The 25,898-nt window shown below is 55.3% G+C and overlaps 11 protein-coding genes across 11 annotated transcripts; 6 read left to right on the top strand and 5 right to left on the bottom strand.

The window, feature by feature from the left end:
- Positions 1–21: 21 nt before the first annotated feature.
- Positions 22–1,757, top strand: C8Q71DRAFT_146853 (Metalloenzyme, LuxS/M16 peptidase-like protein). The gene is made up of 5 exons (XM_047916595.1): positions 22–302; positions 352–473; positions 592–1,372; positions 1,424–1,498; positions 1,550–1,757. Exons 1-5 carry the CDS (start codon positions 99–101, stop codon positions 1,637–1,639), a joined length of 1,272 nt encoding a protein of 423 aa, XP_047777077.1. The 5' UTR covers positions 22–98; the 3' UTR covers positions 1,640–1,757.
- A 108-nt stretch (positions 1,758–1,865) lies between these two features.
- On the bottom strand, positions 1,866–4,151 carry C8Q71DRAFT_146863 (uncharacterized protein). Its single transcript, XM_047916596.1, has 2 exons — positions 2,137–4,151; positions 1,866–2,085 (listed from the first exon to the last, which is right to left on the bottom strand). The coding sequence occupies exons 1-2, from the start codon at positions 3,865–3,867 to the stop codon at positions 2,071–2,073; spliced, it is 1,746 nt and encodes a 581-aa protein (XP_047777076.1). The 5' UTR covers positions 3,868–4,151; the 3' UTR covers positions 1,866–2,070.
- On the top strand, positions 4,123–4,996 carry C8Q71DRAFT_769553 (uncharacterized protein). Its single transcript, XM_047924291.1, has 2 exons — positions 4,123–4,303; positions 4,364–4,996. Exons 1-2 carry the CDS (start codon positions 4,210–4,212, stop codon positions 4,867–4,869), a joined length of 600 nt encoding a protein of 199 aa, XP_047777075.1. The 5' UTR covers positions 4,123–4,209; the 3' UTR covers positions 4,870–4,996.
- Positions 4,997–5,196: 200 nt separating this feature from the next.
- Positions 5,197–7,744, bottom strand: C8Q71DRAFT_769552 (uncharacterized protein). The gene is made up of 9 exons (XM_047924290.1): positions 7,148–7,744; positions 6,954–7,099; positions 6,550–6,880; positions 6,441–6,501; positions 6,241–6,389; positions 5,728–6,191; positions 5,611–5,674; positions 5,502–5,556; positions 5,197–5,444 (listed from the first exon to the last, which is right to left on the bottom strand). The coding sequence occupies exons 1-9, from the start codon at positions 7,715–7,717 to the stop codon at positions 5,392–5,394; spliced, it is 1,893 nt and encodes a 630-aa protein (XP_047777074.1). The 5' UTR covers positions 7,718–7,744; the 3' UTR covers positions 5,197–5,391.
- A 977-nt stretch (positions 7,745–8,721) lies between these two features.
- C8Q71DRAFT_859527 (proline-specific peptidase) lies at positions 8,722–9,685 on the bottom strand (the record flags this gene model as incomplete). Its single annotated transcript, XM_047927648.1, has 3 exons — positions 8,722–8,977; positions 9,038–9,561; positions 9,617–9,685. The coding sequence occupies 3 exons, from the start codon at positions 9,683–9,685 to the stop codon at positions 8,722–8,724; spliced, it is 849 nt and encodes a 282-aa protein (XP_047777073.1).
- A 159-nt stretch (positions 9,686–9,844) lies between these two features.
- On the bottom strand, positions 9,845–11,608 carry C8Q71DRAFT_146803 (Alpha/Beta hydrolase protein). Its single transcript, XM_047916594.1, has 2 exons — positions 10,922–11,608; positions 9,845–10,865 (listed from the first exon to the last, which is right to left on the bottom strand). The coding sequence occupies exons 1-2, from the start codon at positions 11,361–11,363 to the stop codon at positions 10,108–10,110; spliced, it is 1,200 nt and encodes a 399-aa protein (XP_047777072.1). The 5' UTR covers positions 11,364–11,608; the 3' UTR covers positions 9,845–10,107.
- Positions 11,609–12,402: 794 nt separating this feature from the next.
- Positions 12,403–16,792, top strand: C8Q71DRAFT_769495 (ARM repeat-containing protein). Its single transcript, XM_047924289.1, has 21 exons — positions 12,403–12,493; positions 12,541–12,731; positions 12,792–12,906; positions 12,962–13,134; positions 13,183–13,335; positions 13,388–13,611; positions 13,667–14,143; positions 14,196–14,217; positions 14,276–14,311; positions 14,362–14,452; positions 14,505–14,661; positions 14,714–14,934; positions 14,991–15,074; positions 15,126–15,182; positions 15,239–15,481; positions 15,534–15,827; positions 15,884–15,925; positions 15,980–16,108; positions 16,162–16,380; positions 16,438–16,502; positions 16,554–16,792. Exons 1-21 carry the CDS (start codon positions 12,440–12,442, stop codon positions 16,654–16,656), a joined length of 3,150 nt encoding a protein of 1,049 aa, XP_047777071.1. The 5' UTR covers positions 12,403–12,439; the 3' UTR covers positions 16,657–16,792.
- A 479-nt stretch (positions 16,793–17,271) lies between these two features.
- On the top strand, positions 17,272–19,508 carry C8Q71DRAFT_812815 (uncharacterized protein). The gene is made up of 2 exons (XM_047926071.1): positions 17,272–17,327; positions 17,382–19,508. The coding sequence occupies exons 1-2, from the start codon at positions 17,307–17,309 to the stop codon at positions 19,110–19,112; spliced, it is 1,752 nt and encodes a 583-aa protein (XP_047777070.1). The 5' UTR covers positions 17,272–17,306; the 3' UTR covers positions 19,113–19,508.
- Positions 19,509–19,694: 186 nt separating this feature from the next.
- On the top strand, positions 19,695–20,464 carry C8Q71DRAFT_769488 (uncharacterized protein). The gene has a single exon (XM_047924288.1). The coding sequence runs from the start codon at positions 19,966–19,968 to the stop codon at positions 20,215–20,217; it is 252 nt and encodes an 83-aa protein (XP_047777069.1). The 5' UTR covers positions 19,695–19,965; the 3' UTR covers positions 20,218–20,464.
- A 560-nt stretch (positions 20,465–21,024) lies between these two features.
- On the top strand, positions 21,025–22,418 carry C8Q71DRAFT_146655 (Alpha/Beta hydrolase protein). Its single transcript, XM_047916593.1, has 4 exons — positions 21,025–21,027; positions 21,082–21,283; positions 21,339–22,016; positions 22,066–22,418. Exons 3-4 carry the CDS (start codon positions 21,370–21,372, stop codon positions 22,316–22,318), a joined length of 900 nt encoding a protein of 299 aa, XP_047777068.1. The 5' UTR covers positions 21,025–21,027; positions 21,082–21,283; positions 21,339–21,369; the 3' UTR covers positions 22,319–22,418.
- A 731-nt stretch (positions 22,419–23,149) lies between these two features.
- Positions 23,150–25,765, bottom strand: C8Q71DRAFT_146499 (uncharacterized protein). Its single transcript, XM_047916591.1, has 20 exons — positions 25,431–25,765; positions 25,294–25,375; positions 25,225–25,238; positions 25,136–25,172; positions 25,009–25,070; positions 24,946–24,955; positions 24,865–24,882; positions 24,792–24,817; positions 24,712–24,737; positions 24,602–24,657; positions 24,513–24,537; positions 24,437–24,448; positions 24,355–24,373; positions 24,257–24,299; positions 24,091–24,197; positions 23,971–24,030; positions 23,882–23,909; positions 23,761–23,824; positions 23,683–23,707; positions 23,150–23,612 (listed from the first exon to the last, which is right to left on the bottom strand). The coding sequence occupies exons 1-20, from the start codon at positions 25,520–25,522 to the stop codon at positions 23,465–23,467; spliced, it is 954 nt and encodes a 317-aa protein (XP_047777067.1). The 5' UTR covers positions 25,523–25,765; the 3' UTR covers positions 23,150–23,464.
- Between the last annotated feature and the right edge of the window lie 133 nt (positions 25,766–25,898).

Below are 25,898 nucleotides of genomic sequence, written 5' to 3'. Positions count from 1 at the left end.
CGCCGGTCGGCTCGGCGACAGCCGGAACCCGCGTCGAGCTCGCCGCAACGTCGACTGCTCTCCGCCAGCTCTTCGCCATCTCTCTCTCCTAATTATCCATGCTCGCTTCGAGGTCGTCGGCGGCGCGCAGCGCGTCGCGCCTTGCCCGTAATTTTGCGACTGTCGTCGACACCGCTGGCGTAAAGGTCGCCGCGGTCGACAACGGAGAACCGACTTCGGCGGTCACGTTCCTGGTCAAGGCGGGCAGCAGGTTCGAGAGCAAACCCGGTGTCGCTCATGCATTGAAGGGGTTCGCGTTCAAAGTGAGTGTCTTCGAAGTTGTGTTTTCCAATTTTGTCTGACTTGTCGCAGAGCACGGAGAAGCGGTCGTTCTTGGGTACGATCCGCGAGGCCGAGTTGTACGGTGGTGTCCTCTCGACAAGTCTGACGCGGGAACACCTCGCCTTCACTGCGGAGTTCCTGAGGGGCGACGAGTGAGTTTGTCTGTTCTTCTAGTGCTTCAGAGGCTGGCCTACATGGTCAGGGACGGCTACGTCACTACCGTACTACTCGTGAAGCGTCGCCTCGTACCAAAGCTGACCCTTTCCGCAGGCCTCTCTTCGTGGACATCATTTCATCCTTCATCAAGTCTGCGAAGTACACAAGACACGAGCTCGACGAGTACGTCGTGCCCGTATGCGAGGCCGAGTCTACCACGGCCTTCTCTAACCCCGCCATCCGCGCCCTCGACCTCGCACACTTGCTTGCCTTCCGCACGGGGCTCGGCGCGTCGCCCTTCACCTCCCCCGGCACGCACGTCTCGGTCGAGGACGTCAAGGCATACGCGCAGAATGTCTTCACACCTGGCAACCTCGCCGTCCTCGGCACGGGCATCGACGCGGCGACGCTCCAGAAGCTCGTTGAGCAGTCCCTCGGCTCACTCTCGAGCGCGTCCGCACCCACGTCCTCGCCAAGTTCCTACTTCGGCGGCGAGACCCGTATCGAGGCGCACGGCGCACCGGAGACGATTTTCATTGGTCTTGGCACGACGGGCGCGCCTTCCGCAGAGCTGGCCGTACTCTCTGCGCACCTCGACCCTACGCCGTCCGTGAAGTGGTCAAAGGGCACGTCGCCCATCGCCGCCGGTGTGCCTGAGGGCATCAGCGTGAAGACGGTGCTGCTCCCGTACTCGGACGCGGCGCTGTACGGCATCCTCATCCAGGGCGAGAGCACGGAGGGTGTTAAGGCGGCGAGCAAGGCGGCGGTTGCGGCGCTCAAGGCGTCTGGGGACCTCAAGGGCGACGACCTCAAGAAGGCAGTTGCCAAGGCGAAGTTTGCTGCTGCAAGTGCTCTCGACGGCCGTGACAACCTTGTCTTCGCCTTGGGTGCACAGGTGAGCGGTCATGTCTATGACTTTCCGCTTCTCCGCTGACGGGCTTGGCAGGCGTTCGGTTCGCCGGCGTCTCTTGACAGCACGATCTCCAACCTTGACAAGGTCAATGCCTCTGCCTTCTCCAAGGTGCGTTATGCTACACCCTTGCAAGATGTTGTGCTCACCATCCGTGTGCAGGCGGCGACGTCGTTCGTCAAGGCCAAGCCGACGTATGTCGCGATTGGTGACATCAAGCGCCTCCCCTACGCGGACGAACTCGGGCTATGATCACAAAATAGATAGATACTAGCGAAGAACAGTATTGTTACTTCTACATCCAGATTAGTGTCCGTGTGAGCTAATTCATGAGCCTGTAATGCTACGTGCGCAAGGGGCGTGATGGCCAGGTAAGCTGGTTCTCCTTGTCCCTCTTATGTATTTGCTGTCACCAACCTTCGCGGATCTTTCGAGTATCTGAGTTCCGCTTTGCTGGGCTGCCGTTCACATATCGTAGCAACAGATAACCGTCTAGAATTCGAGCGTTCCTAATCGAGGGAACGTACACGGAGGCATGACTTGATGTGCATGAGGATGAGAAATACGGTATGAATGGCTGTCGTTAGTAGTCCGTGTCATTTCAGTTTGAAGGTTGGTACATCGATGCTTGCAGACTTGTATCGGATCGATTTTTTTCGTGGTTTCCACGGTGTTGTTGCAAGTTAGAGGTCGTCATCCTGTGAGCCGCATGAGCAACGGCAATACACAGCAATGGCAATGCAACGGACCTCTGCAGGATGCTCTGCGCCGCGGCGGTACTGATAGTACTGATCCATGATCCGCGTCCCCCGTCTGCTTATGCGTCCCAAGAGGTCGTCCGTCGTCGCGTCGTTCTCCAGGTCCACCACCACGTCTTTGTCGAGGACAACGTACGGGATGCGGATCTGTCTTCCCAGTACGTATGGCATGGTCAACGTTCCCGAGCCCCAGCACTTTGTCCAACTGATCATGAGGTACAGCGCGTAATCCGCCGGGTTGAACCCTAGCAAGAGCACCTTGTCGTCCTCGGTCACGAACGCCGCTGCAACCAGCTCGTGGAACTCCTCCGCCCGCAGGACGGCGCCGTTTGGGAGCACCTGCGGCTGGAAGCGCAGAGGCCGCACCTTGACCAGCCTGTGGCGACGGTCGATGACCGGATACCGGATGCGCCGGCATGCGCGGACGGCTATATTTGTCTGCTCTGAGACGGCGGCGAAGTTGAGCAGGTCATTGTCGTCGAGATGGTCAACGATTTGCGACAACAGTTCGTGTGGTAAGTTCATGAGCGGCCCGCCACCGGGTGGGGGAGGGAACGAGTGGAGAGGCCCTGGGACCTGTGCAGCCGGGTCGATGTCTGTCAGGAGCCGGTAGAGAATGGAATAGTCTAGCCATGCGCATGGAGATTGCCCTAGACGGACGAGCGCGTTGATCCCAGGAGTTGACGGACTCGTCCCGAAACGGTCGGGGAGGAATCGCAGGAGGGGTGAGCACGACGCAGTGCGCGACTCTGGCGAGGCGTCCTGAAGCCCGTCGAAGCACACAATCGCGAGGTGCTCCCCGGAGAAGAGAACTCCAATTGCTCTGTCGCTCTCCGCATCATCTATGTCTTCGCTCAGTAGCTTCATTGCTACAGAACGCAAGGAGGCCTCCGACCGTATGCCGACGCAAACCTGGAAGAAGAGGTCATTACTAGGCCACCGCCGCTCCCTGCTACGTCCCGCTTCGATTTTGTACTGACTCTCCGATTTGTAGATCATGGTTGTCATGGCCGGCCAGAGGAGGGACAACAGCATCGTCCTGAGCTGCTCGGCGTCTTCACTGTCGTCGTCTGCCCCGGGACGCGAGCATTGTTGGAAGCCGTGATGATATTCGCGAAAAAACTGCCCGATGATGACTTCGTAAAGCCGTGTGCAGACACGCTCGCTGTCTGGTCGATCCACGCACGGCCCCACGAGGTCGTCCAAGGGGACGTTCATCTGTATATTGACAGGTGCGCTATGTAGCTGGTCGGGCATTGGTATCCACTTCGTGCGGTAGCTATAATCCTCTGGTACGTCGGGGGAACACGCCCAGAGGCCGTAATGGTCCTGCGTGATGTATCGTTCGCACTCATCTGGGGGTGGTATCCGATCCAGACGGAACATAGGCTCAGCCATGAAGGAGAACACGAGCGTGTCAAGGTCGAGCTCGTACGTCCAATCCATACACGTCCGCCCAAAGTCGGGACGTGTCTCCGTGATCATCTGCTCGCTTTGGCTGTAGTTCCCGCCGTACGGCAGCCGTTTCGCGACGCCCGACGTCCCGAGGCGATCGTCGAGCTCCTTGCGCTTGCTTTGGAGCCATGTTTCGAACGGGGCGGACTCTCGCGGGATGGTGAGCATGAGATCGTAGCCGGCGATGTCCCGGAAGCTGGGGGCGGCTTGGTAGTTACTGAAGTAAAGACCACGGTGCCGGAACAGGGTATTGAATATCGGTGCCATGGTCGTCCGTCCTCTGTGTGGACGCGAGATTTAAGGCCTTCGCGAGCGGTCTCACTGAGTAATGCGGCTTCACGAGGCTGTCGTCAGCCAGTGGAAAACTGCAGCGCGCGACCCGCTAAATTCGGTCCTAGAGAGAGAGAACGGCTGTTGGAGGCTGGCGGAACAGGCCCACCCCTATGCCCATGTACCACATAGCTCTCAGAAGCTCTGCCACGATATGGCCACGATAATCTCTAAGGACATAAACGCTCGCACGTCAAGTCACGTTCGTTGAACCTATGCCGTATAAAAACGCGTTCATCACTGGAGACAAAGACGCCTAACGCTTAGATTTAAACATTGATGTTCCTCACCTTCTCCGCCAACAAGAGACGCGACGACGCCTCACTGCTGCAAAGGAATGCGCCCATAGAAGGTGAGGAGCCTCCAGCTACACCTACAGATGTACATGTATCAACGATGAAGCGTCTCTAAGAACCACTTCAAGCCCACGTACCTAAGCCGCCAAGCTATGCAATTGCGGTCGACGTCTACGTGCACCAAGTCACAGAGAAAGACGAGGCGCAAGGCACGGAGACGTGGGTAGTGGAGGGTCGTCCTGAGAGACACCTCGCCAGAGGACATGTACTGACCCTCCGACACGAACATCACGTGCTTGGATCGGGACGTATCTCCAAAGTCACAGGCCTCACGCGTCACTGGGTCACGTTCCGACTTGCCGGGACACGCGAAGGAGCTCAAATCCGAGTCCCCATCCCCTGGGCAGGCCTGAGCGGCCTCTACTGCTATACACATACTACGGCCTATCACACCCTGTCGCAGACCCCAGAACCGCATGCGGTCTTCAGAGGCACGCCCCCCTTTGCCGATCCCGAGGAGAATCCGTACGAGTTCGAACTATCTCCTGGGAAGCTCCTCCGCCTCCGAGCGAAGTTTGTCTCCAACCGCGAAGTAGAGAGTACGAGCGAAATGCTTGGGAACGATTCCATCTGTAACACTTGACCAGCGATAGAATACCTCGTGGAGGCGTGCGAGGGGTTTGTGTCGATCTTAGAGCGTAGAGCTGGTCCGCCCTGTATTTTTTTCCCTCAGACTATCCAATCACTTCATCTGATCACCTACAACTCAACAACTGGTGCCGCTTTGACGTTCATCTCCTACTCGGCTGACGGACATGCACAGTGATACTCGAAGGGGGGGAAGACGAACAAGGAGGGCGAAGGTAGTACGGTATACGCAGTTGCAACGTCTACACACAGAGGGCCCCGCCCTCAGCGTCAGACCAACTCACCAACAAAAGTTCATCTCCTCGCCCAAAGTATGATTTGTGACCGGGGAAGCATCAACGTGCCTAGCTATCATTACACCGCCTACAACATAATGTACCAATAACACAAATGGTGTACAGAACGTCCATCGAGGAAGAGTGAGTGCCGAATTAGACGAACGTACACAAGACCAGAGAAATAGTGTAGATGCGCGAGTGATGCAGGCGAAGCAGAGACGAGGAACGGCGAGCGGGGATCATGCCTCGTTCTCCATGACCTCTTTCTCGTATTTCTTCTTCATGACGCTCACTAGAGCCGAGCAAAAGTCAGTAAGAACAGACTCACAGTGACAAAAGGAAGTAGTACCTTCGCGAGAGATCTGCCCAGATGACAGCCAACCTTCAGGGAAGGCGTTCACGATCTACACCTCGAATCAGCCACGAATCACACGCGGTGCGTTTCAACCAGTGCTCACCTTCTGGTACAGCGTCTTCCGTACACCCTGGTCGCTCACCACCTGATTGCTGTTCTCCAGAATACTAACGCAATACGTCAGCACTCACCCACAGGCAGACACCGTCCGGCGACTCACTTCTTCTCGTTCTCCAACCGCACGACCTCGTTGCTCAGACACACGAGCTGCCAGATGATCGCCTTCATCGTGTCCGTCAGCCGATACTTCTTGCCGGGCGGGTGCGCATCCCGCTTCGCCGCCCCGCTCTGCGCCGCCGTCTCGTCGTCGTGGTGCTCCATGCCGGTGTCATTGCCGCCGTCGTCAGCGAATGGCCGCGGCGCGAGGCGGGGCGTCGGCGTCGTCGTGTCGGACCCGCCCGGTACCGGTGTGCCCTCGACTGAGTGCACGACCGAGCCGGCCTCGGTGGCCGTGTCCTTCGTACGGTCGTGCCGGCGCTCCCACGCCGCGACGCTCTTCTCCCATTCCTCTTGCGCCCTCGGGAAGCCTTGGTCGGCGAGGACCTTGAGCTCCTTGAGCAGAGCTTCTTGTCGCTCGACGAGCAGCGTCGTGTGATCTCGCCACACCGTCCGCTTGATCAGTTTCTGAAGAGATGTAAGCATCACAACGAACGAGGGTGTTGCTGGGACCTACCGTCATGGTGAATTTATTGTACGGGAATAGCGTAGGCATCATGTTGAAGAAGTTGTCGTCGTACTCGCCGAGGAGGATCGCCTTGAGTGCGATCTTCGCCAATACAGGCTTGAGGCCGGGAGGGAACTTGCCCTTGACATCCCAGTTCTCTGTGACTGATCAGTCACGCAACGTTGCTCAGGTCGCAGGTAGCCACGTACCTTTGGCGATCGCGGCCTTCAGCTCTTCGAAATGTTCTTCTAGCTCTGGGTGGAACGGTTGCTGCAGCTGCTGTCAGCGCGGTCCCGGCCATTCCAGAGGTGCACTCACGATCTCGCGGGTTTTGCGTCGCTTCTTCGCACTCTCCTGAGAGCCCGTTAGAACGCTCTCGGAACGCGACTCCTCTGCTTTCCGCTTGATGCCTTGCGACGCGACGTCGTCGTTATCAGAGGGCAGTGTGATAGGCTCGTCACGGGTGCCATGCTCGATCTTCACCTTCTTTGGCGACGACGGTGGCGGCTTGGACGTACTTGGTACGAGCGGCTGTGAGAGCGAGGCGGCGAGAGACGCAGGTATGGGGCCCGATGAAAGGGCGGCCGCGACAGATGCAGATGGTGCAAGGACGACCTTCTTCGACTTTGGTTTCTTTGTTGCTGGAGCACTGGGTGAAGCATGTCAGCGGCAACCCGGTGCGGAGGGCAACGACGAAGATTGAGCTGCGACATGAAACATACGTATTCATCAGCGCAACCTGCCCGCTCGAGACATAGAATCCCTTCTGCTTCGTCTGCGCGAAGAACGTCCGCTCGTCTTGCGCGAGCTCGGAGTCGTCGATGAAAGGGTCGGTTGTGTCGTAGTACTCGGACCCACGGTTCTTCTTCTGCCCTGACGATGAGGTCGCGCACAACAGTACGAGGCAGAGGCGCACCTTTCTCCGCTTCTTCTTGAGCTTGTTGCCATCGCCCTCGTCGTCGCCCTCGCTGTTGCTCTCGTCGCTGGTGTCGTGCTTCGCGGGGGCCGGGGGAGTGGGCGACCGCTGGCCTGTGACCTTGCTGAGGGTGGCGATGTCGACCTCATAGTCTTCGGGGCCGCCGAGCTTGATGTCGAGGCGGATGGTGCAGAGGGGCTGGGGCGGCGCGGACGGGGCGGGCGACGGCGAGCGGGCCTTGGAGGACTTTGGTTTAGCGCCGGCGGGGCCTGACGCGGGTTTGGCTGCGGTGACGCTCGAGGCGGGCTTCGATTTCGCGCCCTTGCCTCCGCCGTTCTCCTCGATGCCCACGACCTCCGCGGACCTTGCTGCTGACTGACCGTTCGATGGTGCGCCGGGTGCGGGCGGCGGCGGGGAGGAGGAGGAGGCAGAGGAGGCGGGGGAGGACGCGACGACGATGGGGCTGTGATGCGAAGCGGACTCGGGCGACGACGGCCACTGGAGGTCGGCCTTGTCGAGTTTGCCCACGAGGGGCTCGGCAGGGAGCTGCCCGTCGACTTTGAGGGCCATGCTAGGGCGCAGGGGGCGCAGGGGGCGGGGGACGGGGGGGAGGAAGTTGTCCAAATTAGGCAGTTTTCGGGGGAGGAGAGAGAGGAGGGCTGCGACGAGGCTGCGACGGTGTCCCTCTCCTCCGCTTTGGCGATTTGCCAGCAGAGCCGCGCCGGAATGTGCGCGACAGTCCGAGTTCCTGCGTTCTGATTGGCTCGGCATTTCCCATATACGACGCGTCAAATCATCTTCTCATCTCCCCCTGGGCCGCGCTCTCTTCCCCCGCCTCCCACCCTCGGAACTTTCGACAACGCAAATATGTATGCCTTTCCTGATTCTCCACGTTACATCTGCCGCTTGTGTATGCTGCAGCGCCTCTAAATACTTCTCCGTGTCTTGTTACTTGCAACGCTGGTGTAATGCCGCGCCAACCGTGGCCCTCAGACTTGCCTGGCCCGTCAGGCTCGCTATGATACCGCCTGAACTCCACACACAATTTCGTCTTTCGCGAGTGCGCAACAATATCGAACACCACTTGTCCAAGGAGTTTCGAGAGTATCGCAGAGGGTTTATGAACGAGTTCGAAGTGCAGCTGTTGACTTGTGGCTGAGAGGTACGAACTGACTTCGGGGATGTCTCGGACATACCTTACATGGTCATACCTCCTAGATTCTGCATGTAGTACCGCCGGCGGGTGCCAGTACTTTGACGGTTATAATCACCTCGTGTTCCCCAAATACTCTGTTGCTATCACGAACACAGGAACTCAGAGTTTTGGGACGCTCTGTACGTGGGGCATACGTCAGCTGATTTTGACTCCGCCAAGGCCGACTTGCTGAGCCTGAGTTCTTGTCGGCGGTGGCAGTCTACCGTTACTTACGAGCATCCCGTTGCTCGAACAGAGACAAGATTCATATTTGCTCTCAACAGCCTCCAACGGTCACTACCAACGATGCAGGAAGAAAGACCATTCATTCATTCATATGAAGATGCCTCCGCGCTATCATGATGCCACTGCCGTCGCATCACTCCTCTCGCAAGAAACTAGAACTCTCGGCGAAGTATCTCTCTGGCTCCTCGTAGAACGCAAGGTGTGTGCTGCCCACAAACTGGACCCATTTCACGCAGTTGATCTTCTCGAACATAGGGACGAAGTTGACGTCTTGCGCCTCGTCCATGGGCGAGTTGACGAGCAGCGTCGGACATGGACTGTTATGCAGCTGATCGACGCACGACCACGTCCGCAGCGTCCCGACGATATGTATGTCAGATGGTCCGATCCTGAAAGCGAGCTGAATCAGTACGTCGATCATGTCGTACAACAGGTGGGAGACGGCTCACATCGTGCTGTATACAGTCGGATCCTTGTCCATCGCCTCAAACGACTGGAGCAGCTCCTTGGGCCACGGGTCCATGTTACAGACATGTTTCTTGTAAAATACCATGACGGCATCCTGGTACTCCTGGCTGTCCGTCGTCCCGTGGAGCTCATGCTCCTTCAACGTCGCCTGGACCTGGACCGGCAGCTGCACGCGCAGCGCATCCGTCCCTCTCGCCCACAGCTCCATCGACGGCGAGCCATCCGCAAGTACGAGGTGCCTCATCCCCTCCGGGTGGCGACTCGACGCATACTGCACGGCGAGCATGCAGCCCCACGAGTGCCCGAGGAGGTCAAAATCGTCGTGGACGCCGAGGCGCGCCAGGAGGTTGTCCAGCTCGTCCATGAACAGCTCCATGTTCCAGAACCCCGGATGCGCCGGCCTCCCCGTAGGGTGCGCCGACGCGCCGATGCCGATTTGGTCGTAGAAGACGACGGGGATGCCGTGCGATTGCGACGTGCGGGAGCAGGTAGTGGTGCGAGATCCCTGGCCCGCCGTGGAGCGTGATGAGTGGCCGGACGCCTGGCGTGAGGTCGCCGACTATCTTGTACCAGGTGTGGAACGTCTCTGAACCGTAGGTGAAGGGGATGGTACCCATGTGCTCTGTCATCGTCGGTGAACCTGAGGAGAAGGGCCGAGCAAGTGAAGATAAGGGTGCAAATTGTGTTGTCTGAGAAATCGTGAGCGTTGCTATAGTCGATGTCTATGGTTCCAGTTCTGATCTTCCTGACGATGCCCACAGGTTGAAACTGGGAGCTGCGGATCACGCTCCCAGCTGTGTTTTGCAGTGACGTGCGCTCTTGGACTGGGTTCCATCATGTATATGCGCATGTGCACCACCCATCAGGAGACGCACACAAATGCATAGCGTCGATACCACGTCGTTGGCTCAGCACACACCCTTCAGGCGAGAAGTTCGAGCTGGCTCGAGACGGAGCCATGCACTCCGATCCCAACAATCAGCTCCGCTGTCTGCGGTGACCATTTCTCATCAACAAAGACAGTTGCATAGAAATTGTAGTAAGTTCGCACTTATAACCACCCCGCCCATGCCACAATCTCTTTCATGGAGTTCGTGCGCTCAGGCTCGTGCCAATCCTGAGTCACGAAATCATGGGTCGCGTCCATGACCTCGACATACGTGACGTTCTCCTCCCCGATATCCGCCACTAACCGGTCGCGAAACGTACGGTACGCGTCCAAGAGGATCTCAGCGTCTCCAACGGTGACATACGTCTTTGGCAGGCCCTTGAACAGCCCTTGTGTTTCCCGGAGGCGCAGCGATCCGGGGGAGATCCACGGGCTAGTGGCCGCGGCCTCATCGGGCATGTTCCCCAGCAGGCTCCGTTTCACGTAGCCCCAGAAGAACGGCGTGCAGTAATCGGAGGAGAGGTTCCTGCCGAACGACGCGTGAGGCCCGTCGTGCGTGATCTCCCATTCCACCGTGGGACTGAGGAGGACGAGTCGCCCGGGCATCGGGAGGCCCGCAGGGCGGTAGAGCGCGATATAGCGTGTCAGTGCAAGCGCGAGGTGCCCGCCCGCGGAGTCACCGCTGATGGAGACGTTTTCTGCGCGGAAACCGGCGACGTGTAGGAGGTGGTAGTATCCTGCGAGCGCGTCGAAGAGCGCTGCTGGGAAGGCGTTAGTCGCGGGGAAGGGAGCTGACGTCGAAAGGCGGTAGCCGCAGGAGAAGATGCGCCGCATGCTGGTACACTGGGAGAGCAGGTCGTGATAGAAGTTACCGCAGCCGTCGCCCTCGGGGTACGACGAGGTAGCGATGTATCCTCCGCCTGTGGCAATCGTCAGTATCTTCAACTTGAATAGTGATAGGAAGCGAGGCGCTGACCGTGGAGATGCATGAGGACTTTCTCGTCGGGGCCCGCTTTCTCGTCTGGCTTCCCGGCGGCGCCCTTCAGCTTGATCCAATATCCGCAAAATGGCTCCGGCCTGACTCTGTTCAAATCTCCAAGCCCCTTGACCTCGCCAAGTATCAGATTTTCTGGGATGGGCTCGTAGCGAGTGTACGCAATGTGCTCCGTAGGTGGGTTGGTCACGAAACGCTTCGGGTCCTCTGCGCGCAGTGGACGAATGCGTATCATGAGCAGCGTCGCGATGAGGTTCCGCATTACGTCTGTCATGATCTCCCGTTTCAGCGTCCATGACGGGCGGGTGCGCAGCGATGGGATGGATGCTCGTAGAAAACAGTAGGGCAGCCGTAAGAAAATACCGGTTACGACGACGTATGTGAAGTATACAGCCCTCAGAGGCTGGTTGCGGAATCCGAACATCCCTGGTCGCGATATGCTGGACAGAGAATGTGTCTTCGTGAGGAAGGGAAATAATAGAGACTGTTGCGGGCGACTGGGGCTAGGATTTCTTGTTCGCAACAAAGCCGATGCTTTGTACTCTTGCGTACCACCAAGATAGGCGTGGACTCAATGTCATCGGACAACTCGGGTAGCAAGATGACTGGAATGGGTGACCGGTAGGTGTGTAAAGCGCGGCCCTGTGGGGCCGCGTCGCGCGAGGCCCTCAGGAGGGCGCATCACCGCGTATTGTGATTGATGATTTCTGTCGTGGAACCGTAAACGGGTCGTCCAAAGTATGGGCAGACGTATCAATACAAAGCCTCTGAGACAAGGTTCACGCTCACTTTGTCCTTGAGACGGACTCACGACATAATATGGGATGCGACTGTCCGAACTGTATGAGTTGCGAAGGCTATACAGACGGCGAATCACTTTAGGCCCATCCTCGCAATGGTGAATCTGCACCCGAGTCACTGGCAAATTGTCTAGGGATTGTTTTTCAATATAAATGAAATACACCGTCACCGTGTAGCTCGAGGCGCTGAATTGAGCCACATCTCGATGGGCATCTGTGAGGGCACACCGCGTACGCACTGCTGATGAGCCATTCAATTTCAGTTGTATGAGACTGTAACAGAGCTATGTCGAAATAACTGCAGGGAGTTCGAAAGTATTACCGTGATGGTCTAATGGTCTAAGGCGAGCGTAGCGGCGGTGAGTACCAATATCTGGCGAGCATCGTCACTGGTAATGAGCATGTCAGATCAGGATATGTATGAGTACATTCTATACACCTTGATTGTTGCGAGCGGAGAAAGTATCCATTGTCTTAATAGGAAAGATGAGTGTGGTACGTCTTCTTTGCAAGTTGTCGCCTAGAGACAAGTCAATTCAAAGACGAGGAGGAGGAGGAGGAACGAGGAGAGGAAGCCGCAGGTCAACGAGCGCCCGCCCTGTCACAGCACGTGATCAACGCGACTCTGCTTGGGCGTCGAAGTCTGAACGCTCTGAACTCGCAGTTGACCACGGACCACGACCACTCGCGCAACGATTGCATGGCCTCGTTCATTCCCGTCCTCTCTCCAAGTGACATTCAACGCGCCGCAGAAGTGGGTGCTATGCCTTCGAATAATGCACTTGGCTCATACTGCTGCAGCTCATCCAACAAGCCTACGCGCCACAAACCCATCTATCATCCGAGGACCAGAGACGAACTCAGCAGGAGCTCTTCGAGATACAGAAGCGACCGGAGGCATGGGGTCTGGTGCTTCCCTTTCTAGATCATAGTGATCCAAACGTGCAGTTCTTTGGGGCGCACACGGCGCAGGTGAAGATCGCGAGAGACTGGTGAGTGCGACGAGTCGCTTGGACAACTTTCAGTATTCGTCGCGCTGACCATGAGTCTAGGGCAGCATTCCCGGAAGAACATGTCCTAGAACTGCGTGATATGGTCCTAGACGTCACGGGTCGCTCCATGGGTAGCGGCAAGAATAAGGTCATTCTGCGCAAGCTCTTCGTCGCAGTGCGTCTCGTCAGCTTCATTGATTGTCGACCGTATCTCACTCACACATGTACAGGTGACGTCTCTAGCTCTGAAAATCGCGCCTGGAAATCCATCGCGGTGGCCAGACTGGCTTATGTCCTGCATCAACACCATGTCTGGTTTGGGTGCTACGAACGAGCAGATCATGGACTTCCTTGCCATCGTTTCCGAGGAAGTAGAGAGTGCAGACCTCCTGCCTGCAAGTAAGTAAGTGCACCAGTCCACCTAGCTAGTCAACTCGCTCATGAGTTGCAGGATCCAGGTGCAGAGTAGCCTCGGAAGCGTCGTGCCGATCGTCGTACAAGCGATCACGTCGTGTATCACGGTCCCACAAGCTCTCAGTGCACCACAACAGCTGTCGTCCGCGTTGAAATGTCTCCAAGCGTGGTTCCCAGTTTTACCGGCAAAGTGCGTGCAATCGGTCGTTAGTCGCCGCGCGCTTGCTTATACTCGTACTCAGCGATCTCACACCGCTCATACCGCTACTTATCTCACTCCTGAACCCAACGTCGACGACACCTATGGAATTCGATGAAACGGCGTTCGTGGGCGCGTCCGAGACTTTGCAAGAACTTATGACCAAGTCTGCGCTTGCAGATGGTTCGGCGAATCGGACTCTTACGGAGCCGCTCCTCATTTGGTGCCACGCTTATGGTGGGCGCATAGTCGAGGAAACTCTGAGTTGTGCGTTCTTTGACTAGGTTCTTCGTGACTCGACTCATTCTATGTTCAATCTTAGCTGGCCTTGTTGATCCCGTCTCGCACTCGTTCTGCAAACTACTCGTGGCTCTGGGTGATCATTCGACTTTATATCTCGCAGCAAATATAGCGTCTGCGCTACCCCCCAAACCCTTCCCTGAACCCCCGCCGCCGACCACCTTCCCGGCTCCTTCTCTGCCTAACAAGTCCCAGCTCGTGCAGGCCTTCCTCCGTCTGCTACTCGCATATGCTGCGCTTCCAGGTTTTTATGGCGTAGACGAAGAGGAGAGCGAGCTTAGTCTAGGCTTCTGGTACCTCTTTCAGGAAGCGCTATGGAGTGCAGAATATGAGCAAGAGTTTGAGTTCGGAGACGGGGACGTGGATGCCGCGCCGGGCACGGACAAGACGGAACAAGCGCAGATGCGCGTGGCAAGGGTGGTTTACTCTGAGCTCGTGCAAATTTTGAGGGGAAAGGTGGTTTGGCCTGGCGCTGCTACATTGCGGACATGGAACAGAGGTGCGTGAACAAGTGATCACAGCGTGTTGCGGATATTCAAATGTACGTGCAGATCAGCGTGACAAGTTTCAAGCGTACGTCAAACGAGGACCTCTCAAGCTCGTTCCGAAACTCAGATGTACCATTCCACAGTTATCGAAGAGACGTAGGAGACATCCTGATCAACGCGTGAGTTTAAGTCACCTTTGTTATGCGAGTTAGCTCATCTCCTATTACAGATACTATATTCTTCGAGACGGACTCCTCGCCTACTATGTGAGCGACTTACTGCAGCGGCTGTCATCAAGGTCGCCGAATGACAGCTGGGAGGTGAGCAAGCCCAATTGCACAGTCTATGTCATAACTCATCCGCGTTCTGCAGGATATCGAAGGCACATTGCATTGCGTCTTGGCTGTCCAAGAAGCCGTACCGGTCGAAGATAATCTACACCTTGCTCGGATTTTCGGGCCTGAGATAATGGGTCGTCTTCCTGTCACAGGGAGTGACAGGGTACGGCGCACGGCTTTGCTGCTCATAGGTGTGTCCTTATTGCGGATCAGTTCCACGGGTCCTGAAAAGCGTTGGTCAAGGCTCGTATGCGTCTTGGTTCACCACTCAGTCGAAAGACGCATCCCCTTCGACGTCATTGCTCATGAACGCGATTTCCTACATCGCCGCCGCTCTTCCGGACCATGTACTGTGTCTACCAGCTGCGAATGCTCTCCGTGACCTATGCGACGCAAATCGGACGGCACTCGCACCTCACATAGCTGCGTTTGGCGAGTTGCACGCGAGCCTCACTGGAATACCCGTACGTTGACTGGTTCGATCGTAGTCAGCTTGCATCTTGACGAGCATGTCGCACAGGACACAGAGAAGGCGAAGGTGCTTCAGTCTATCGCCAGTGTCATTCAAGCACTGCCCCCTGCTGAAGCAATCCCGCCAATCGAGGTAATGCTTGAACTGTCTGTGTAACATCTTGTTCGCTAATCAACTGTTTAGGCGATCCTTAGTCCTGTAGTCGCGAAGCTGCACGAGGCATTGCAGTCATCTGCGCAGGTATGTGCACCGTAGGGTAGTATATCGGGCCAAGAGCACTTACGTGCTCGGTTCAGCTACCTGAGGAAGCCCGGGCGATCACGATCCAGCAACTGGTGACGATCACCGGAGTCGCCAAAGGCCTGACGCGCATGGTCGACTCCTTGCTTGTCGTAGACGAGACTCCGAGTGCTCAGGAAGAAGCCAAGCAGATGGTGCAAGCAAGAGATGATCCACGCACAACTCAGTTGCGGGAAGGACTGCTTTTCGCTATTAGGCGAATAGTAGAGCTTTGGACAGAGGATGCCAGTGTATCGGATGTGAGCCGATACGCTGTGACATTTACTAGTATCTTCTGACCGGATTTTGCAGGCTTTAAACGAGTTGATCAAGGCGATCACATCATTGCCAACCGATGTCACCCTCATCTCCCTTCCCCCAGGACCTCTGCTGGAAGCGGTCTGCATGGCCGCTCAAAAGCAGCTTACCGCGGTGTGGCTGTCGTTGACGACCATGCTGATCAACCAGCTCGACCCGCCGTCCCTACTTCCTACCACTTTCAAGACCATTCCCACCCACGAAGCTGAACAAATCGCCCTCAGTGTACTCGGAGTACTGCTTCAAACTAGTTTGAGTGCCCTCAGTCAGCCAGACGCATTGGAGGCGGTAGGTCGCACAACAGCGTTTCACTGAAAGCGGCTGTCTCATGCGTGAGTTTGTAGAATCCAGACATCGTACAAGCATTCTTCGGATGCATTGATACTGTTCGTTATGCATCTCACTCTTTGCTCATTATATGCTCATGCTTCGGCACCTAGATGGCTCAGCACTTCGTGATTGCATTTTATCGACTCCCTCCAGATATCTTCAACGCACTAATGCAATGCTCGATCACGTCACTGGGACTACAAGAGCGATATTCGCTAGTTGGTGCCTGCACTTTCTGTGTAAGTCTCATCGCGATATACTGGATGTCTCTCTGCAACTGGCACTTCTACAGAGAACTCTTATCAATCGCACGTGCGCAGTAGACGAGCTCAGTGACGCCAAAATCATGCTTGCACGAACACATGGACCCTCAATCATGAGAGCCGTACTCAGCGGCTTTGCAGGCGTAGCTCCTCGATCCACGACTCCTAACCTCGTCGAGCTACTGTCGACATTGACGCAGCGATTCCCTGAGGACAGTCGCCAGTGGATGACAGAAGTTCTCTTTGCCGTAAGTCGCAACGTCTCCGACGCTCCTTGTGTCTGATCACGTTCCTTGCGATGTCAGGACGACTTCGTGCAATGCAAAGCAAATGACGCAGCCAAGGAACAGCTCATCAAGGCAGTCTTTGGGTAGGTTGTTTCGCAATGCCTTACGCTGGTCCCAGCTCTGATTGAAATCAGGTCACGTTCTATGAGACGCGTGAGAGACGCAGCTCAGCAATTCATACTCATAGCAAGAGGCTTAGAGGGTACTGGCTTTGGCTACACGTCGGTCACTATGTGAAGCGCAATGCCAATCGGACATTTCGACAAATCGCAGTTCAAGAGAATGTTGTATATGTTAGTAATGGAACCAGTATCATCTGCGCTGCGATACGCGCCAATGCAGTATTCAATCCTCGATATGTGTGGCTCTTCACCCATTCGCGCTCTCATTACTTCTGCTAACGTCACAAGCGCGGCTGACAATGGGCCGCAGATGCATCGAGAACTACATTCAGAGTCCACGAATCGATTCCATGAACAACGCCCAGTCATAGATCAAATATTCGGTTGTGAACTGTCTAACTGGTCAGCCACCATTGTTTTCACCACCCTCTTCGTACTCCCCTTTTCGTATTTTAACGACACAGAGAGCTCCTTCCCCTGCGCCTGGTGCGCTCTGGCTTGACAGACATGCCTGTACGCGCCCCTGCTACGCGTCACCGACGCCCTGCTACCCTTCGACGCGACGTCTATGTTCGGCCACGTCGCTCCTCGCCCGTTGCCGCGGATGTTCTAGCTGGCAACAACCTAGTTTTTGGGCCAGGAGGCGAAGCGGCAATTATCCCAGATCAAGGAATCGGAACTACTCCGGGCTCTGGGCAAGCCACTGAGCCAGCCGATACTGCGACAGAAGCAGGACTTCCGTTCAGCACAGGAGCGGTCGCGGTCATGGAACCAGGTACAGGACAGGTGGGTTTTCGGTCGACACTCCACCGTCCTCTTTCTCATACACTATATCCCAAGCCGTCCGCGAGCTTCGCTGATGTATCCTTGAGCATTGGTCCTGTCTCTACTTCACCCGACGTGGTAAATACGATGTCTGCGACAGCGTCCTCCGAAGCAATCATGACTGTGTCTTCCGAAACCATACCTTCCACCACCAGCACTCAGGTCTCGAGCTCGCTCAGCTCAATGACGGCGACTAGCTTCACTGTGACAACCGGTTCTCAGACGCCCTCATCCTCCGCTTCAGTATCGACGCGGATGTCGTCCAATCCGTCTGGCGCGCTTTATGCCGACAAGCCAGGCTTCAAAGTCGGTGTTTCCTTTGGGGCCCTAGCGACTATCGGCTTGTTCGTGGCATTCGTGCTCTGGCGGCTCCGCGCGCGCCAACGAACGCGTACCCAAGAACTGGAGAAAATGATCGTCTGGCCGTGGGACAAGGAGACATCAAGCGGCATGCCCAGCAGTCCTGCAGGTCTAGAGACAGGGTTCGCGGCAACTTCGACGAACGGCGACGGGGCTCATGCTTGGAGTGCTGGTTGTCTTGATCGTCTGGATGCAATCAGCCCGACCGATGGGCGCCTGCCAACCCTTCCTCCTGCTGTGCACTCTCTGAACGAGACTCCATACCAAACGGTGCAGCTGCATCATACAAACAACAGTGTACCCGACCTCGCACCAAACATGGGAGCGCTCCAAGTCACGAACCTCGTTCCCGGTGATATCACCTCTGGGTCTGAGAGCAGCCGCGCAAGTTCCGTATTGAGTATGGCCTTCATGGGTCATACCCCAATCCCCGAGTACGGAACTCCCTACGAGCCCATGGCTGGAGAGCGACCTCGCTTCTTGGGTGTTCAAGACTATGCGTTACCTGTTCCATGGGCCCCTCTTCACACCCAGCGGAAAGCGGCAGACATCTTCCGCTTCAAGTCTACAAGTAACATCAGCGAGAAGAGCGTGGGTCCTTTGCCGTATCCGGGGGATGTTCACCATGTGGGCTCTGCGCCAGGCGGTTGGGCAACGTCGTTCAAGACGAACATAGTCAATGCGTTCAACGCGGTCGTCGGAGGACCTGTACAGAATACTTCTGCGTCGGACAACTTGACCACATCGCCGCAACGCAAGAAGCGCGGATGGAATGACGGTAGTGGCATCGCACCCTCGATCCGTTCTGTCCACTCGGACGTCAAGGAATGGCCTTTAGATGAAGCTGATGGCATCGATTATCTGGATGCTCACGCCGGTGAACTGGCTAGTGCAAACTCGTGGTCGTCAATCCCGCTCGAGGATGCTCCACAGAAGGATGTTGCCCAAGATACGATGGATGGTAATGTCGGCGCGGCGCGTGACGGAGACGATAAACAACTGGACATCATAGAGGAATACTACTCGGAACAGCTCCAGGAGAGCGATCCACCCCAGGTTGATGCGCATCCTCCGCGTCTTCCAGACATTCCTCAGATATCACGCACACCCTCACTGTCATCACTAGCGATCGTTTGCGAAGGGCGTTCACAGAGGAAGTCCACGAAGTTCAGGAAAGGCGGTACACGCAAGAAGACTCGCGGGTCGCGCAGGCCGACGTTGGTAGCTCGAGCGTCCTCCTCGTCATGCTCTGTAGGGTCGGACATATCTCGGCAGTCAAGTGTTCGCTCCGATAACCTCACCGACGCTGAAGTGTTTGCGAAGAAGATGCTCAGGGAGAGGCGGAGGCGGGTGATGGAGATGGGGTCTACGAGACATTGCACCTGAACATCTGATTTCGATGGACGATTGAGTGTATGTTGCCTCAAGCAAGGCAACAGAGCGAAATGCAAACCGTCTTCATCGGGGTTGTTTCGTGGGGAGAGATTGAAATATGTTCTTGTCACTGGTCCTAGCTGAGGGAAACACGATCGTAGTACAACATGCGCAGTCGTATCTACAACGCCAAGACATCATCCTGCTCACTCTATTCAAACACTATCGTACGGCCGGTTGCTCTGTACCGGTTTGGTGACGACAATCTGCGTCTTGGAGAGGTCGCCCGAGGAACCCAAAGTATCTTGAGCAGCGGTCGACGATGTGGTCGCAGTATTGAAGCGCATACTTGACATGTTCCAGAGATGAAGTCCACGAGGTGCTGTACGACTTCCATTTTGATTTCCGAGAACACCGCGCCGATTTGTAATATCACTCGCAGGGATAGGCTTCCACATTCGCGTCGTAAGGGAAAGCGTCTCGCGCGGACCACATAATCCCATTAGCCATGGATCAGCTGTATCTGAAATGGAAGCACGACTTTTTGCTATCAGCGTCAACGGTCCATTGGTCTACTCACGCTCACACAGTATACGAGACCATATGAGCAGAGCGTCCCGCATGCTACGAGTGTGTGACCGTCCTGTCTCGACATGTACGTATTGATGCACGCCTTACTCTCCCTGGCCATCCTACTGCATATTGCGCGCACTGAGCCATATTTCTTCATCCGCGAAGAAGTTACAATGCCTGCCAATGAATAAACACCAGATAGTAGTTTGTCACGGCGTTGATTATGTACGTGCGATGTGGTGCTTGATATCGAGCCTTGTACTTCTCGGTGCCGGCAACGAGTCCCGTCGCAATGACGGTATCCAACTCGTTGCGGTGCCAGTTGATCGGGACCTCCGCAGACGAGGAATATGCAAGGTTATTGTCCTCTGGCGGTCACCTGGTGTATATCGGCAGTCAGTTTGAGACACCCGAGTACGGCGCGCAGGGAAACTTCATTGCTTCAAGCCATAAGGCGTACACTGTCACGCTGGTTCATCAGCTCAAATGCCTTGACATCATCCGACGGGACCTCACCGACGATAGCCTCGAGGCTCCTACATAACTCGCCGCTCTCTGCATGAATCATCTCCACCAGACGATACTTGCAGTGCCACCGCGAAGCTGGAGTCCTTCCCCACCCCATCCGGACTCAGTAACTTCATAACGTGTGATACAATCTGCAGGGATTGGGAGACGGTGTATGACGAGGCGGAACGGAATCAGAGGGCAAATATTCGTGGCATGGACGAACAGCACTGGGGTATGATGATGATGATGAAGTCTGCATTTATAATCCGCAACAAGCAAACTCTAATGGTGCTAAAACAGCACTGGGGTACGCAGCCGCCAACAACTCGAAATGTCACGTGGTGTGGAGGTTCGATTTGGAGCGCCCAAGGAGCGTCTTGGCCAGGGGCCCTTCAATTCGCTCAGGTTTGTAGTCTCCGTTGCCGACCATAACTTGCAAGAACGACAAGCGCTTCTGTAATCAGGGCTGGTCTGAACATATTCAGCCTAGTACGGCTGCCATGTCGACTACATGCGGCCTTGAGCGCGGGCTGCCGCCAGTGAGTACTCGAGTGGACAGTGATTTCTAAAGGTCTGCCAATTATCCGGAGTCTGTCGCCTTGCATTGGTACGAATCTCCGAGCCCGACTCAGCCCGGAGCAACGAAGATACACTGTATTTGCCACCTACTAGCCATGTCGTGCTGATGCAGCTGTGATACCGAGAGAAGCTGCGTGCATGATAGGGGGGGTCATATCGGAAGTCGCCGCATCTTTCCGTGTTTGTGTAACAGATGTATATGTAGTATCTCCGTCTCGGAGCCTGGTGGGCCTCACAGTCTTCTAGTATGAGCGGACGTCGCTAGGTGTGATGCATTCTTCTCCGAGTGTGCAATGATTGGTTCTGACTTCATAGGCAGCATACGCGATCCGTGCCATTTCATCCAAGTTTGGCTATAGAAGAGACTCGGGCCCCGATCTGCCATCGCTGCGTGGCTTTCTCACAATTTGAACAGGGAAGATCTCCCGGTGCTCCGCCTGCCGCCGACGGTTATATACAACTCGTTTTGGCACAGCTAGTCGAGTCGTACCTAGCACCTTGTGGCGCGTCAACCCAGCTCAGTAAGTCGTTCCAGATTCAACCCGGCGAGCGGTATGTAACATTGAAAGTTTCTAGATACATACCAGCACTGCATTGGAGCCGAGCCATGTCCGAGACTACCGGTACCGTCGACTTCGTTGTTGGGTCGGAAACCTTCCAGACCTGGTACAAGGTTATAGGCAACCTAAAGTCCGGGACACCTCCGCTCGTGGTACTTCACGGCGGTCCAGGGCTTCTGCATATCTACATGCGCTGCCACGCGAGGCTCTGGGAGACGAAGGGCATCCCTATCGTTCTCTACGATCAGCTTGGATGTGGCCAGTCCACGCACCTTCCCGGCAAGCCGAAGAGTTTCTGGACATTTGAACTGTTCATCGCCGAGCTCCAGAATCTCGTTCAAAAGCTCGGTATCGAGGAATACGACATGCTCGGTCATTCGTGGGGAGGGGTGCTGGCGATGAAGTACGTTTTAACACAGCAATCAAAGGGCTTGAGACGCATCGTCCTGTCCAACTCACTCGCATCTATGCGTCTTTGGGAGGCTGGATGTCGCGAATTGATCGCGAAGCTGCCGAAGGACGTGCGGGATACCATCGAACGGTGCGAACGAGAGGGGAAGACGGACTCTCAGGAGTATAAGGACGCCGAACTGTACTTCCTCAAGCGGCATGGGAACATCATGGATCCGCTGCCCGAAGATTTGTTGCTCAGTCTCGAGGAGCAAGGGAAGGATTTGACGGTATACTTGGCAGTGTACGTGGCACAGTAAGGCCCAACAGCATCGCTAACGGTTCCGTTGTAGGCACGGACCATCCGAGTTTTACTGCACGGGCCATCTGAAAGACTTCGACGTGATCGACAGCCTTCACGAGATAATACAGCCCACCTTGGTCATCAACGGCGCGGCGGACCAGGCAACGGACTTGTGCGTTGCGCCGCTGTTCTGGGGAATACCCAAAGCCAAATGGGTGCAATTTGCTGTGGCGACCCACCAGCCGTTCTTCGAGGAAGCAGACAGGTACTTCGAGGTCGTAGGGGATTTCTTGACCATGTGAAGGAGGGACGTACCACATGTTCTGAGGATCGTGCGCGAATAAAGACAGAAGGGCGATTCTTATGCAGTGCGGATGCCAGTTCTCGATGCGAGTCATTGGTTGGATTATGTCTAAGTTCTTACCGAACCAGCCCTTCCCCTGCTTCTTCAGCGTTGATCCCTACACGAATCATGAGCCACCCACGTCGTCGTGGAAAGGGCTATACTCCTCGCGAAGTGACCAAACTCGGATGATACCGCATGATGTTCAAGTTCAGGTTAGTAAGTACGGCACCCGATACGTGCGCGTGAAGTCTAGCTCGATATCCAGTGACATGTGCGCTTCGCTTTGTGACAATGATACGATGTAGTGCTCCAGATATGACGGGAGTCTCGCGGCGCAACTTCTTGGCTGCGTGTCTGGTCTTGATCTCAGGCTCTGTGTAGACATGCCTGAACACGATGTCATATTGGACGCTTCTTCCCAGTGACTGTGGAGGTACGAGATCCATTGGCACCGCCTTAGGCCGCCGCCTGTGGAAGTCCATTCTCAGACTCATCAGAACGGTGCCGGTTGATTCTGAGTGAGAAGAGGAAGGGATGGTGATACCGAGATGCTTCGAAATGGATCACCCTCAGGCTCAAGATCAAGCTGCAACAGCGGCAATTGTGGTGTTTGCGCGAAGACATCAAGGGCGAAGAACAGTCTAATGTAGTACGTTACTAAGGCGCGTACTCCGGACTCGGATTTCTGACCACTGGTGAAGTGGACGCTGTTGAGCAGAACGCCTCGTTTATTCGGCGCGCGATGGCTGTACGGTGTCTTCGTAATAGAATTACCAACACACCTTTTACAGAGCGCGCAGGTCGGTAGCTTAGTCCGATCCTGTGCGAATAAGTTATGGCGACCGAATATTACGGCGACACCTCCTCAAACGAGTCTTGGTTGAGAATTCATCTACTAGACATCCTACCCGCGCGATCCCCACGACTGAATTCCTCATCTGCCGCCCTGCCTGCGTACTGCTGGACAGTGCCAATTCGTGAAACGAGTACTCCGAGTCGGCCCAGACGAACCTTGTTGATACGGTACACAGTGAGACCTATATTGTCATTACATGGAGATAAACACCCCTGTAGTCACCGCCAGACGAGGAGAAATTACATGTTAGATTCTGAACGTGGTCAACGGGATGTTCTCCACGACTGGAGCGCCCTTAGTGCTGGTTCCATCGACATATGTCGCCGCGTCGTCCGTGAATCCTGAAATGTACGACACCCCACCACCTCCGTTGAGGTGTCGACGGGCGTTCAGGCTGCCGCGGCAAAGAATTTGAAGGGCCATTATTCAGCATATGTAAAACCGGGGATGAGCGTGTGACTCACACGGCCATCATTGAGTTGATATACACTGTAAGATGTGCTAATGAATTGGTGCAACGAAGTAGACAGGACACGACTTACATTTTACCTCAATACAGTTGAATGGGAACCATAGAAGCGAGGCAGGCTTGACGCTGTACAGGAACTATCGCAACACCTCGAATTAGGTCACTTGCGGAGCGTTCAAAGTCAGAAGACGAACCACTCCCAAGTTTACGATTTGCATCGCGCTGGAAGGCCGCCATGCCACGCGTGAGGTATCTGGACCCGAGTGCAGCAGTAACAACTCACGTCAAGAGGATCCCGCGATTGACTATATAGCTTGCAAGTACACGGATCATATTGTCGGTGCTTGCGATGGCCACGGTTAGTTGTTGTAAGTAAGGGGCATTATAGGGCAAGACGGTTCACCGTGACCATTCGAACCCCGAGAGTCTGCCGCGCAGTGTCCAGCAAAGAGAGACACATATGCATAGGTCCGCCAGTGCGGCAGCACAATAATTGCCTGCGCTCGCAACCTGTATGAATGCCAAGAGTCTATGCATGCGCATGAACCACAGTTGTGTAGAAGGCGCACCTCGTCCGCACGAAGCGCCTTTTGGATTATCCAATCCTGCGTCCTGAGATCATATTAGCGTGCTGTCATACACATTCACGATGTGCAGCCCTACATACGCAATTTTGTACTCTCCGACTGCCGGCACAAAAATTGATCAGCCACTGCTATGCTCCGTTCGACGTCATGCCAGGCTCTCACCGAAGCCAAATACTAGCATCGTTCCCGCGCATGATCAGCGTACATTCGATGACATACTGCTTGGTACGAGACCCACCGAGAGCCATCAGGGACAGGCAGATCTGAAAACAGACACATCTCTCGGATACGTATATAATACTCGGACGCACAGACGTGGGGACTTACCGGGGGCATCGTGATCGCCAATCGTGCTTTGTAGGTTGTTCCGAACCGCGTGAGCACTAAAAACGGTCAGTTAGAGTATGAACGACAATCTGCCGGCGTGCATAGCTTACATGTCCAGAGTCCATGGATATAGAACCTGAAGATGGCAGTAAGTCCATGCGTTCATATGTTCGGCAAGAGACTTTGGCACATTTGAACAGCACATATGACAAAGCGCTATCCGGACGTCAGTCATCTGACATCGTCCGGTTGTGATCACGCACCACCAGAACATTTTCAGCCTACATTGCGATGGTATAGATGAACAATGGGTAGACATGAAACGCGACAAATACTACACTCACGGCGTACACTCTATGTGAAGTCCCACGTCAGTTATAATACCAGCAATGCGATCAGGTACATACTTTGGCTCGATCAGAACACTTGGAGGGTTGGCATGTCCCTCGATGACAAAGGCCCATGAAGTCTTCCCATAGCCGGTGTTCTCGTTCAATTACCAAACGACACCCAAGATATATCACGGACACATACCGCAGCATCCACCGCAGTGATGATTGTGTCAAATATCCTTGTCGATCTCGTCAACGCCGTGCGACCGAGTATGAAGCTCCTCTACCAACATTATTCCATAAACCTCAAATTGTGGTGAACGTCAGGGCTCAGAGTGCGGAAACAACAATGAAACTTACGAATGCCTTCACGAGTGTCTTGTCGCTGTTGTAGTAAGCCGACGAGTAGTACACAACTTGAGCGCACGTCAAGCCATAGAACCTGCAACAGAGTCACTGTGCCGGACGTTTCGAGATTCTTCACCGAAGCAACATACAGTGCAGAGAACAGTACACCGATGAACATGCTACCCACTGTGAGGTTGAGATCAAGATTGCGAATAGGTTGGATACTAGTAGCTATCGGCATTCTCCATGAGCCCGAGGTGGTCGAATACTTGAACTTCGGGACGCTGAACAGCGAGGGATAGCACAACGTCGCAGTACCAATTCGAAGTATTTAACAAGATGGCTGCGTACAGAAGTATGACGTGGAGAATTTGTAGTAGATTGAGGATTACTGACGACGGAGAAGCCTGAGAAGAAGAGGTTTCTATCTAGCCGTAGTGCACATGTGTTGACCACACGCGACACACAGGGATCCGGGGCATCCTGGTTCATCGCGGCTCGGACGACTCGGAGATTCGTAAGCGTTATGACATCTGCCTCCAGTTACGAGCCATCAGAGAAGCGTAGTCCATTCGCAACAAAGCGTTGGATCGCTGCGATGCCCCAGTGCTAAGTAT

This window comes from Rhodofomes roseus, assembly GCF_022264815.1.
Source record: "Rhodofomes roseus strain CIRM-BRFM 1785 chromosome Unknown C8Q71scaffold_15, whole genome shotgun sequence".
Taxonomy (NCBI): Eukaryota; Fungi; Basidiomycota; class Agaricomycetes; order Polyporales; family Fomitopsidaceae; genus Rhodofomes; species Rhodofomes roseus.
Note: the sequence above shows the minus strand (reverse complement) of the source record. Positions and strands in the feature narration are given on the sequence as shown.

Excerpts from the sequence above, each read along its gene's own strand:
- C8Q71DRAFT_146853 (XM_047916595.1), top strand. The coding sequence starts at position 99 with ATGCTCGCTTCGAGGTCGTCGGCGGCGCGCAGCGCGTCGCGCCTTGCC. Across the intron at positions 303-351 it reads TGAAGGGGTTCGCGTTCAAA|AGCACGGAGAAGCGGTCGTT; the intron begins GTGAGTGTCTTC and ends GACTTGTCGCAG. Across the intron at positions 474-591 it reads GAGTTCCTGAGGGGCGACGA|GCCTCTCTTCGTGGACATCA; the intron begins GTGAGTTTGTCT and ends CCCTTTCCGCAG.
- C8Q71DRAFT_146863 (XM_047916596.1), bottom strand. The coding sequence starts at position 3,867 with ATGGCACCGATATTCAATACCCTGTTCCGGCACCGTGGTCTTTACTTC.
- C8Q71DRAFT_769553 (XM_047924291.1), top strand. The coding sequence starts at position 4,210 with ATGTTCCTCACCTTCTCCGCCAACAAGAGACGCGACGACGCCTCACTG. Across the intron at positions 4,304-4,363 it reads TGAGGAGCCTCCAGCTACAC|CTAAGCCGCCAAGCTATGCA; the intron begins CTACAGATGTAC and ends AAGCCCACGTAC.
- C8Q71DRAFT_769552 (XM_047924290.1), bottom strand. The coding sequence starts at position 7,717 with ATGGCCCTCAAAGTCGACGGGCAGCTCCCTGCCGAGCCCCTCGTGGGC. Across the intron at positions 5,675-5,727 it reads CGGTTGGAGAACGAGAAGAA|TATTCTGGAGAACAGCAATC; the intron begins GTGAGTCGCCGG and ends GTATTGCGTTAG. Across the intron at positions 5,557-5,610 it reads GGAAGACGCTGTACCAGAAG|ATCGTGAACGCCTTCCCTGA; the intron begins GTGAGCACTGGT and ends TTCGAGGTGTAG.
- C8Q71DRAFT_146803 (XM_047916594.1), bottom strand. The coding sequence starts at position 11,363 with ATGTTCGGATTCCGCAACCAGCCTCTGAGGGCTGTATACTTCACATAC. Across the intron at positions 10,866-10,921 it reads AGTCCTCATGCATCTCCACG|GCGGAGGATACATCGCTACC; the intron begins GTCAGCGCCTCG and ends CGATTGCCACAG.
- C8Q71DRAFT_769495 (XM_047924289.1), top strand. The coding sequence starts at position 12,440 with ATGGCCTCGTTCATTCCCGTCCTCTCTCCAAGTGACATTCAACGCGCC. Across the intron at positions 13,336-13,387 it reads TTCCCAGTTTTACCGGCAAA|CGATCTCACACCGCTCATAC; the intron begins GTGCGTGCAATC and ends ACTCGTACTCAG. Across the intron at positions 14,453-14,504 it reads CGCCGAATGACAGCTGGGAG|GATATCGAAGGCACATTGCA; the intron begins GTGAGCAAGCCC and ends CGCGTTCTGCAG.
- C8Q71DRAFT_812815 (XM_047926071.1), top strand. The coding sequence starts at position 17,307 with ATGGAACCAGGTACAGGACAG. Across the intron at positions 17,328-17,381 it reads TGGAACCAGGTACAGGACAG|CCGTCCGCGAGCTTCGCTGA; the intron begins GTGGGTTTTCGG and ends CTATATCCCAAG.
- C8Q71DRAFT_769488 (XM_047924288.1), top strand. The coding sequence starts at position 19,966 with ATGACGGTATCCAACTCGTTGCGGTGCCAGTTGATCGGGACCTCCGCA.
- C8Q71DRAFT_146655 (XM_047916593.1), top strand. The coding sequence starts at position 21,370 with ATGTCCGAGACTACCGGTACCGTCGACTTCGTTGTTGGGTCGGAAACC. Across the intron at positions 22,017-22,065 it reads TTGACGGTATACTTGGCAGT|GCACGGACCATCCGAGTTTT; the intron begins GTACGTGGCACA and ends GTTCCGTTGTAG.
- C8Q71DRAFT_146499 (XM_047916591.1), bottom strand. The coding sequence starts at position 25,522 with ATGCCGATAGCTACTAGTATCCAACCTATTCGCAATCTTGATCTCAAC. Across the intron at positions 25,376-25,430 it reads GGTGTACTGTTCTCTGCACT|GTTCTATGGCTTGACGTGCG; the intron begins GTATGTTGCTTC and ends ACTCTGTTGCAG. Across the intron at positions 24,031-24,090 it reads TCGGGGTTCGAATGGTCACG|CACCGACAATATGATCCGTG; the intron begins GTGAACCGTCTT and ends GGCCATCGCAAG.